General features: G+C 35.0%; 2 protein-coding genes across 2 annotated transcripts; both read right to left on the reverse strand.

Annotated features, from left to right (window-relative positions):
• Positions 1-1,010: 1,010 nt before the first annotated feature.
• Positions 1,011-7,557, reverse strand: LOC131544147 (placenta-specific gene 8 protein-like). The gene is made up of 3 exons (XM_058782187.1): positions 7,446-7,557; positions 7,192-7,346; positions 1,011-1,710 (listed from the first exon to the last, which is right to left on the reverse strand). The coding sequence occupies exons 1-3, from the start codon at positions 7,540-7,542 to the stop codon at positions 1,516-1,518; spliced, it is 447 nt and encodes a 148-aa protein (XP_058638170.1). The 5' UTR covers positions 7,543-7,557; the 3' UTR covers positions 1,011-1,515.
• Positions 7,558-9,338: 1,781 nt separating this feature from the next.
• Positions 9,339-10,814, reverse strand: LOC131544148 (cornifelin homolog B-like). Its single transcript, XM_058782188.1, has 4 exons — positions 10,777-10,814; positions 10,466-10,595; positions 10,172-10,326; positions 9,339-9,967 (listed from the first exon to the last, which is right to left on the reverse strand). Exons 2-4 carry the CDS (start codon positions 10,566-10,568, stop codon positions 9,845-9,847), a joined length of 381 nt encoding a protein of 126 aa, XP_058638171.1. The 5' UTR covers positions 10,569-10,595; positions 10,777-10,814; the 3' UTR covers positions 9,339-9,844.
• Between the last annotated feature and the right edge of the window lie 1,235 nt (positions 10,815-12,049).

Genomic DNA, 12,049 nt, shown 5'->3' on the forward strand with positions numbered 1-12,049 from the left:
TAATGCAGAATAGCAAAATGTGATTTTTCTTAAATATTTGGCAGCACTCTCTCTCTCTCTCGTGTTTTTTTTTTTTTTTTTGCAAAGATCCACTAAAGAAGGTTACAGAGAAAAAATACAACTAAACAGAACTTGCTATAACATTTAAAAGAATTGTTACCACATCCAGACTATGGTAGATTCCAGGAAGCGGACTGAACTATATAAGGCCAATCAGAATTGTGAACATGCATACAGGTTGCTGCATTCTGCAGAAACATCAAATTACTTAACACTGCAAAATAAAACTTTCCAAAATAGTTTTTGTCATTTTCCAGCAAAAATAACAAAACATCCTTAAAACAAAATAATTCTACCTGATAAACATACATTCTACATGTGTACATTCTGAGAATTGTTTTTAACTTCTTTATCAAATAGGCTAGTTTTATTTTCTTATTAGCATTAACGCTCACTAAAATGGTTAGATTTATGCTTAAAACCAGAAGAAAATGTTTTGAGTTAGAAAAACATTGACTTTAAATAGCATTAAATGGAAACAAACATCCACATGACATATCCAGTCTAAAAATCTTGAAATCAGTTTTTCCATAGAATTTTGTGCTGTGTATTGCTATAGGCAGGCTTTTAAAATAAACACTGCATACAAAATGGTTTAAAATCATCTTGAAAAAGATTAGCCAAACTCTTACTGCCAAAAGCCGATACTTTGCAGTTTTAAGTTGGCTGACCAGAACACTTTGTTTTCCTGCATTGGTTAACTTACTGTTCAGAGTTCAAAAGTCCAGCTTTATTTTGACACTCAAAGAGGTGAATGGAATTAGGATTCTATTTAATGTTTAAAATAACTGGGTACAAAATTATGGTTAATTATGGTTTAATTATGGTTAACCTTAACATTTGATCCTCAAACTTATTTTCAGAACCAAGTGAGCAAGAAGAAATCAACAAAAGTCTTCAACTTAGACACATGAAGAAGTCTTGAACAGTCCAACAAACAAGCTGCAAAATCATTTAATTAAGACACATACAAACAACTTGTAGATGACTTATCTTGGAAAGATCTCAAGCATTCAGGTTTGTTTGCTGTGGTGAGAAGTTTAAAAGAGGAGGCAAGCTGCCAAAAGCAACAAAGGCAGGTGTAATTGGTGCACCAGGCAATGACTCATGGACTTTATCACAAAGCCACAGCTTCCTCTTTCCTCTGTTACTTTCTATAGTTCATTTTACCTGGTACAAAAACTTTCTGCCTCTGGGAATACTAATGTTATATTTGGAACTCACTGAGAATTGCATCTTAATGATTTCTCATATTTTGCAAACTTCTATGGGTGCCGCCTTGTCCTGACCAAACAGCAAATTTGCTTATAAATGAAATGAATATAGTGAATATGTGTGCAGCTCTACATATGATTATGTACGTATGTACATGTTGATATATGGTCTCCAGAGTCAATGTCCAACTCCAAAATCTCAACCAACTTCCACAGTGGATTAATCTGATGAGATCATAAGTTATCCCACTGTTGTTGTTACCTGTGTTGTCACAACAGGTTTTGGGGCAGAAACCACTGGTGGAATGGCTAAGACCGCAGGCTGAGCATTAAGCACCATGTGAACTGTATGTCGTCTTTTTAATTCCCTTGCTATTTGGCACCAGGAGCAAATGTTGCAAAAGGTCACATACATGCAGTCGGATGCCAACCCACCCTGTAAAGAAGCAAATCATAATCAGTTATTCAGAAATGTTTAATTAAGTTTACTCTTGTTCATCTGAGAAGAATAGCTCATATAATTGGATGAGGAAATGGAAAGCCCAGACACATTTTTACTTAATTATTACGAGCCAAAAAATATTCAGGGATGTATAAAATGTGATCAGTTCATTTTTTACATACATATATTGCATAGGGACTTATACCAATGCATGGTGGTTGCGTAATAAAAAAAACATCACTATTTTTCTCTCTACAATCATTGTACACTGAATACACGTTGTCTCATTCTGCTATTAAACATTCTATTAAACACTGAAGCAATTATGAAACACTAATCAGTTCCTTAAACATCACAAGTGTAAAAGGTAACAAAGCAATAACATTGTTTTAGCCATTGTTTTATATGACATATTCATGTACAGTATCTCACAGAAGTGAGTACACCCCTCACATTTTTGTAAATATTTTATTATATCTTTTCATGTGACAACACTGAAGAAATGACACTTTGCTACAATGTAAAGTAGTGAGTGTACAGCTTGTATAACAGTGTATATTTGCTGTTCCCTCAAAATAACTCAACACACAGCCATTAATGTCTAAACCCACTGGCCACAAAAGTGAGTACACCCCTAAGTAAAAATGTCCAAATTGGGCCCAATAAGCTATTTTCTCTCCCTGGTGTCTCAGGTGTGAATGGGGAGCAGGTGTGTTAAATTTGGTGTTATCGCTCTCACTCTCTCATACTGGTCACTGGAAGTTCAACATGGCACCTCATGGCAAAGAACTCTCTGAGGATCTGAAAAAAAGAATTGTTGCTCTACATAAAGATGGCGTAGGCTATGAAAACCCTGATACTGAGCTGCAGCACGGTGGCCAAGACCATACAGCGGTTTAACAGGACAGGTTCCACTCAGAACAGGCCTCGCCATGGTCGACCAAAGAAGTTGAGTGCACGTGCTCAGCATCATATCCAGAGGTTGTGCTGCCAGCATTGCTGCAGAGGTTGAAGGGGTGGGTGGTCAGCCTGTCAGTGCTCAGACCATACGCCGCACACTGCATCAAATTGGTCTGCATGGCTGTCATCCCAGAAGGAAGCCTCTTCTAAAGATGATGAACAAGAAAGCCCGCAAACAGTTTGCTGAAGACAAGCAGACTAAGGACATGGATTACTGGAACCATGTCCTGTGGTCTGATGAGACCAAGATAAACTTATTTGGTTCAGATGGTGTCAAGCGTGTGTGGCGGCAACCAGGTGAGGAGTACAAAGACAAGTGTGTCTTGCCTACAGTCAAGCATGGTGGTGGGAGTGTCATGGTCTGGGGCTGCATGAGTGCTGCCGGCACTGGGGAGCTACAGTTCATTGAGGGAACCATGAATGCCAACATGTACTGTGACATACTGAAGCAGAGCATGATCCCCTCCCTTCGGAGACTGGGCCGCAGAGCAGTATTCCAACATGATAACGACCCCAAACACACCTCCAAGATGACCACTGCCTTGCTAAAGAAGCTGAGGGTAAAGGTGATGGACTGGCCAAGCATGTCTCCAGACCAAACCCTATTGAGCATCTGTGGGGCATCCTCAAGTGGAAGGTGGAGGAGCGCAAGGTCTCTAACATCCACCAGCTCCGTGATGTCGTCATGGAGGAGTGGAAGAGGATGGAAAATAGGAAAATAGTTTTTAAAGAGGAAAATAATGGTGGCCACACAAAATATTGACACTTGGGCCCAATTTGGACATTTTCACTTAGGGGTGTACTCACTTTTGTGGCCAGCGGTTTAGACATTAATGGCTGTGTGTTGAGTTATTTTGAGGGAACAGCAAATTTACACTGTTATACGAGCTGAACACTCCCTACTTTACATTGTAGCAAAGTGTCATTTCTTCAGTGTTGTCACATGAAAAGATATAATAAAATATTTACAAAAATGTGAGGGTTGTACTCACTTCTGTGAGGTACTGTAAAATAATTTTGTCCCGAGAACATTCAATCTTTAAAATCTGTCTTTATATACATACATGGCTGCCCATAGTCAGTGTGTTTCTTTTCAGCGAAACAAGGCTACAGGAAAAATATGATAGCATTGAAATTTCACTTGAGTGGTCAGATTTAGGATGAACTAGGTGAAACTAGCCACATAGGCCTAATACAAAACCACTACAGAAACTACTCATATTCATGTAGCTAATTAGACTGTGCTCTTCACATATTTACACAATTATAGCTTGCCTTTATAAATGAGGTTCTGTGGTGGTGTGGAATAGAATATGGCATACCATGGTAGTACTGAACAGTGGGCAAGTGTTTTATGCAACGCAAATCTCCAGCGTCTCGACTAAAGGAAATCCTATTTTGCACAAGTTGTGAACATGAGTTTATGTCTGAATTTAATATGAGATAAAAACACAGTGTTCAGTAAAATAATGACAAGAACACACATCTCTCGAACTGCACGCAAATACAAACAACGTGAACAGTGTATTCCAATTCACGAACAATGCGCTGTGTAAATAAGCCAAGACCGCTCATTTGTGTACTGACATGGTTGACAGAATGGTAATGCAGCACAGTTACCATTTTAGATCGACAAACTATAATACTGTATAAGATTGCTACTCAAACTGAAAACATAAATCTAGGCTATCCGATGCCGTTTTCAAAGCACGATGCAAAATGATAAAGATTAATTAAAAGGTAAATTTTAGCATTTTATTTTATTTTTTTTATTATTTTATTTATTTTAAAATATAATAGTATTATCACACTTTATTATTTGGTTTATTATTTTATTTTAAATAAAACTAAAACTAAATAATATTATAATATTGTTATCAGTATTATTAATTTTCTATATAGTTATATTTAATAGGTCACACTATGTGCAGTGTGAGGACCAAACCAAATCTCCAGGTGAAACTCCTTAGAAACTCCTTTAAAATCAAAATGGCTTAAACCTCATTGTATATTTTGGCTAAGCATTTGGATATTACCATATAAATATGTAATTTCTAGTAAAGTAAAAGAAGTACTTTACAAAATTATTCACAATGTTATCCTGTAAATGTAAATTCATAGTGTTTGTGATAAATGTCCCTTTTGTAACCTTTTGTAGAAAAAATTAATTTTATTTTGGGTTGACTTTAAAATAGACATAACCAAAAAATTCAACAAATCCCCTAATTTAGAACCTCATGATATTTTACTTTGTTTTCAAAACCCATATTTTTCTGATAAACAGATTTACATTATTAATCTGACAATTATCTTGAGCAAAGTTTTACATTCATAAGTCAAAAATAGTTCAAAAGAAACCATCATATATTAAATTTTGTAACACTGATCTTAATATATATATATTTGAAACCCTGTCTAATATGAGATCACAAAATAGGAAGCTTATAAAAACAAAACAAAAAATTCTAAAGCCCTATAATGTATGGCATTTTTATCCTGTGTGTGTGTGTGTTAGTGCTCATTTTGTGTTTTTTTGTTGTTCTGTTCTGCATGCTTTGAGGTGTGCAATGTTGCCCTATGTTTTGCATTGTGCTTTTGTGTGACGGAACTTAATACAGAGAAAAATTATAATGTCTAAATATACGTTCAAATGCAAAACCTAAAAAAAAAATAAGTAAGCAATTTTGACCGTCAATACTCTTGAGCAACTAGATTAGAGTATTTTTCTAGCCACCAAATGCCTCTAATTTGCCTCTTTGAATTAGAATTTAAAAACACTTTCTCTATTTTAACCTTATACTACACTAATTGTAATATAAATAATAAACATATTAGATTGTTATATTTTAAATGATTATTCATGGATCAAAATTATTTCACATATTATTTAGTTCCAAAAATCTCCTCAAAATATTATCTAAATAGAACTAAACTAAAAATATAGTACAATTATTTAACTGATTAAAAGTTACACTTTAGATGTTTGGTTACATTTGACTGCCATACTCTACATTTGAGTATGAAAACATTAATGCTGTCTCTTTATCTCTCCCTAGAATAAAAAACTATTTTAAAGCATAGTCAAAGTTGTCAATGTACAATCAATGCACATTAGGTGTTAATAATTACTAGAAATTGCTGCAAATAACTGCAAATAACTGCTGTCTGTCCTGATTAAACCCATTCAAACATATTCACAGCGCGGAGTTGTTTGGAACTATTGAGAGCTCCATGAACCACATGACCATGTGGCGGCAAGATAAAAGCATGTTGCAACGAAATCATTTGTGATCAAAGATAGTGAGAGCTGATGTTGGGGAATAGCCTATAGTCAAATTTGTTCTAAATTATTATTGATGCAGTCAAAAACTCTCCAACTGCGTTGCAACCAGAAGCTTTAACTTAGCTTTACCAGAAAATAAGGAAAGTACTAGAGATGTTATAACAATTGGTAAATCTGATAAAAGACAGACAAATTCATCCAAATAAAATAAATTGTTTTATATATTTTCGAAAATACAAGCCAACTGAACAACAGTGCTCAATGTACATACTGTACAAACCTAATAGGATTGCAGAACTTGTGCAAATCTAGTAGGATGGCAGAACTTGCCCTGAGCATGTATGACAAGCATGTGACAAGCTGTGTGTGTGTGTGTGAGAGAGAGAGAGAGAGAGAGAGAGAGAGAGTACACATTTCAGCTTTTGAATTTTTTTTTTTAGGTGTAACAGTTTATTGCACATTTTGATGCACTGATGATGGGGTAGAGCGCTCCCAAATAAAACATGGCTTCCCCACTCAAGTGCAGATGCAGAGAGAGTGTTCTCCATGGTGGGTTTGAACAAAACCAAAACTAGGAACTGTTTGGCTCAGGACGAAACATTAATATCCATCATGATGTTGAAAATGGCTGGCCTTGAGCCACAGTGCTTTAAGTGGGAGCCCCCTACCCCTGTCATCAAGGGATCAAAATGTGCAACAAACACTTTCAACACAAAACAACATTCATAAACTGAAATGTGTATTCACACACACACCCCCCTTGACGTACATGCTCAGGACAAGTTCTGCAGTCTTACTGTATGTGTACAGTATGTACATTGAGCATTGCTGTTCAGTTGGCTTGTTTGGAGCCAAATTTCATTTGTATTTGTATATACATTATTTATTTATTTTTAATATTTAATTTTTTTTTTTTTTATTAATTTGTCTGTCTTTTATCAGATTTAACAATTGTTGTAATTTTAATTTTTGCTGGTCAATTATGAACAATAGGCAAAATTGAACTGCTAGCAAAAACTTGGGAGAATTGGGTGTGGCCAAGGGGTCGCTGCTGCAAATAATCGAGTGGCTCCTCCCCTAACAGATGTAATCTCACTCCAAACTTTTGATATAACTTGAGAGCCCTGGAAATTTATATACCATAGTATATAAAAAGAATACCATGTCCAAATCAAAATGGTATTGATGACAGACCCATGGAACTTTTTGGTACTTTTTTGAGCAACACATACCTGTATGCCATATCGATTTCTCACAGAAGCCCGCAGTGCCATAGATACCGGAGGGGTGCAGGCACAATTGTCAATCAGGGGCAGACAGAAAAACTCCCCAAAATCTGATGCTGTGGAACAAATGAAGCAGAAGGGGCACCATATGCCGAAGCAGCCTGGAGAGAAGTAAATACAAATACAGATCAATTATTTAATGAATCACAGCTTGCGACACACCAAAACATGATAAGCAAGACAAGTCACTTCAAACTCACAGACATTGCAGTCATCAAAGCATCCACAGATTCCAGTGCTCCACTGGTTTGAGCTCACTGCTATCACAGGACTGAACTGAGGCTGCTGAAATATCATGTTTGTTGCTATACAATCACTGCAAGGTGGATGCAGAAAATAGGTCATATTTAAATACATTTGAATATGATGAAATATTATTTTGCCTCTCTATGATGAACAAACTTAGAATTAAGAACTGATTCATTATTGATAGAGCATTAATATGAACTCACCTCGCTCCTCTCACACAGCAATGTCCTCTGAATTATGGTTTCACAATTCAAAAAGAAAGAAGTCAAGCTTTATTTGAATACAAGGAACAAAATTTCCTTATTACATATATTTTTTGCATATAGGTTCCTCTCAGGATCTGAAAGATAATAATGCTGCAGGAAAAGGTCATATTGTTATTTTAAAGTAGCTGGAGCTTGACACCCATAAGCCTCATTCATTTTCACTGAAGAAATTCACATGTTTGCACTGACATGTTTTTGAATGCTCAGTTTTCAATAAACTATTTCTGTGGATGTTGCAATGTAAAGATGATTCTAGATGAGTTTAAGGCTGTGAATTAATGTTTATTCCACGTTTACATAAGCAAACATTCTATATTATCCTCCCATATTTACAAGACAAAAACATTCATAATTTAGTTTTTTGTAATAATGTCCACACCTTTTTCTGTTAAATTAAATATCAGTTTTGAATCAAGCAGTCTCCTATCTGATCTTGTGAGTTATGACTGCCACTGCATAGGCGCTATAATAGATAAAATGTGCCCACAATGGAAAACCCACAATGATTTTGTCCCTGGCTCTGTGAATATAACTATTAACCAGTGTTGGGCTAGTTACTCAAAGAATGTAATATATTACTCATTACTAGTTACTCCTTTCAAAATTAATATTGTTACTTAACTTATTACTTTCTGGCAACAGTAATTAGTTACACTACTAGTTACATTACTTTTTCTTCACGCCCCACAGAAGCTGGTATCTTCCAGATAAAATTCTTCTAGAATGTTACTAACAACATATTTCTGCCTCATCATTTAACCAAAATCCACACTGGATTGCAGTCAGAAGTTATTACAAACACTCAATAGTGATTGATAGTGGCATTCAAGTAGAAGTGTTGTATATTAATTGTCATGTGTAGCTTGAAGTAATTTTTTCTGTTTCCCATATGCGTTTAAATTTCGTTATGTATTTTATCAAATCACATGAGTTTGTAAGAAACTGTTTAATTTTCCAAAAATATTTTAAATTATATTAATATAATGTACCACATGCTGATCAGAGTAAAGTAAAGCCACAACTTACACAACAGATCTTTTTTTCCTGACAAAATCAATAGAATGCAATATTTCTATCTGCTGAATGTAAGCTTTTCCATATTCCAAGCTTGCCTGCTGCACTGGGGACATCACATGCATGTGCGAGTCATGAAAATTATGAAAATAAATCTAGGAATTATTTGATTGTTAGATTTTAAATCAGCGGGGTAACTCAGCTATCTTATGGAAAGTAACTGTAATATTATTACTGAAATCTTATTAGTAATTAGTTACACTACTAGTTACTGCAAAAAGTAATATTATTACAGTAACTAAATTACTAGTAACTAGTTACTGCCCAACACTGCTATTAACCTACATTTCGGACTAATATCAGTTCATGAGTTAGTATTGCTCAGTCACTTACTACTTATATGGTGGTTTTTGTGAGCTTTTCAGTCCCAGTTTCTGTTCATATTTTGGAAGAGTGAAAATGGCAGCCTAAGGGTTGAGTTGATATTTCTAAAGTTTAATTTTGTCATCGTGTGAAAAAATAAAAATAAATTAACAATGTTAAAACATGAAATGCAAATGCATATGTTTTTGATCAGCTTTATTGAGTGTCCCAACAAATTTTTGTATTTTCGACATTCAATCATTAACAGGTCTGCAAAAGAACACACTAAAACATCTTTTAGTATTATCAAACCTCCAGTGTCACATATCAATGGCTCAATAACAACTTTCTAACTACAGTGAAAATCATATTAGATTAAAACAATCTATAATAAAATTGTGACACTAAACATGACGCAACATTAAAATCCCAAGTCTGAGTATTTCTTAGGAGAATCCATTCTTCAGAATTCTTCACTTCATGGATTAAAGCTGTACACCACCAATATGCAAAACACATTCCACTACTGTGCCATGCCGAAGGGCTGATCTCAGGTCAGTGCATGTGGGAGGAAGATCAAGAACTGTGATTACAACCACAGGACAAGCAAGTCTTTGTTTTTCGTCTAGGATCCGATAAGGACAAAGAGTGCTTAAGAGAATGTACTGTGAAAATGATAATGAAGGTGAGGAAGATGGCGGCGATCTTTAGGTAGGCCTGTTGTTGAACAGAGTGACAGGATGGAGTCTTGCCTTCATCTCCCGTCTGATCTGACACCATGAGCATGGTCCGCAGAAGAAAGAGTACACACAGTCATTGCAGATAGAGTCCTGAATGAGGAAAAGAGGAAATGTTAAACAAAATGAACCAGAATATTGACTCTTATAACCTCTTAATATTTTGTATGCACTTTGCTGCTGTTGTATTACAGTATATTGTTATAATGCGATTGTGTTGGAATTACAAGACATATATGCTTGATTGATTAAAAATGCAGCAGGTTTTGACATTCTTTTTTTTTTTTTGGTCCTTACCGTGATACCGTAACGTCGGCGTGTGGAAACCCTCATGGAGAGAGTGACTGGGGGAATACACCCACAGCTGTCCAGGAGAGGGAGACACAGACATTCTCCGTGGTCTCTGGCTGTAATGCAGGCAAAGCAAGGGAAACACCACACAGAGAAACAACCTGCAGAGGAACCACTGATTAATTAATCTTCCTCAGTAATCAGACCATCAAATTGATTGGAAAGCAACGGTTACATATTGAATTAGTTTTAACTTATACTCAAACATCCACACAAAAATATAGACACACACAAACTCACATTCATTGACGTTGTCGCATTCGCAGATGCTGGTGCTCCACTGGTCTGATGCTGCAGCCACTACCAATGGCTTGGGCTGTTGAACCACCATCTTGGTTGCCATGATGAAGATTTTCCAGATTCAAGAACTCTGAAATCCAAAAATAAAACTACAATTAAGATTTTAATTCACAATTTTAACACTTAATTAACAGGTAACTTCAAAAGTCATACACTACGTAAAAAATAAGTATACAAAAAAATATTATAATATAAAATAAAAAATCAAATATTAAATAAAATAATCCAATTTGTAACAGATTTCGTCTTACCTGGGAGAGAGAGGCAAGTTGAGCAAGTGACTGACACTTGAGAGGAGGATGCTGTCTTTTATTTAGAGGGGGAGGGAGGAAGTCGGGAATGTCTAGACGTAGATTCACACTCATACACGTGCACACATACGCACATAGTAAAGGATGTTTATCAAAGAACAACTTTCTACCTGTGTTCTCATCAGACAGTAATAATGAGAAAAATGACAAATATGCCAGATCAATAGATTTTGAAAAATTGATAAGAAATACCAAATATAAAGGACATCACGTTCAAGTAAAGTGACCGTTAAAGTGTTGTGATCTCTGTAGTGTGTCTTTTGGAATTAAGAAAGTACCTAAAACATGTACAATGAGGTGAAATTAATGTCTCAGTCTTTGTACAGATGCAGGGCTTTATTTGTTGCAGTGAAACTCTGAGTACTCCAAAAATCACTCTGCAACAACTTTAGAATTATTGTTTAATAAACAGCACATAACATAATCATTTTATGAAAATCATTTGAAAGTACCGACTAAGAGATGTCATTAACTGCCTGTACATCATGTCTCGGTGTATACATTTCTCAGTCTGCCGGCATGTACTTCAAGATTACCGTAAACATTAGTGAACATTTGGATAAAAATCATCTGCTAACCTGCAAATGACTAATAACATAAAATAATATTCAGGTGGTGCACAGCTTTGTGTGAAATAAAATGAAATAAAATTCAGAACTCAATCATGTTACAATACTGAATACCCATTCTACTGAACTAAAACAAATCTGTTATAGTAAACAACTTTTATATGTTTATCAAGCCTGTGCCATGTGTGACATTTGAACATACATTAATATAAAGAATATAAAGTCATTCAAAACTAAAATAACTCATAAAACAATTAAATACATTTTATTTAAAAAACACGGTGACACTTTACAATAAGATTCCATTCGTTGCCATTTTGTTAACTACAATACTTAACATGAACTAACAAAGAAAAATACTTCTAAAGCATTATTAATCTTAGTTTATTGGTGATTTATATACATTATTAAAACCAAAAGTTGGATCTGTTAATATTATTTAATGGACATGAGCTAACGTGAACAGCTGGATTTTTAATAACCAATGTTAACAAAGATATAAAGTAATAAATACGCTAACAAATGGATTACTTATTTTTAGTTGATATTAGTTAGTGCATTCACTAATGGGACCTTATTGTAAAGTGTTACCAAAATATTATTATTACTATTGTCACAGTTTTAAAATAAAACTAGTTAAAATA

Source organism: Onychostoma macrolepis, chromosome 07 (assembly GCF_012432095.1).
Source record: "Onychostoma macrolepis isolate SWU-2019 chromosome 07, ASM1243209v1, whole genome shotgun sequence".
In the NCBI taxonomy this organism is placed as follows: domain Eukaryota; kingdom Metazoa; phylum Chordata; class Actinopteri; order Cypriniformes; family Cyprinidae; genus Onychostoma; species Onychostoma macrolepis.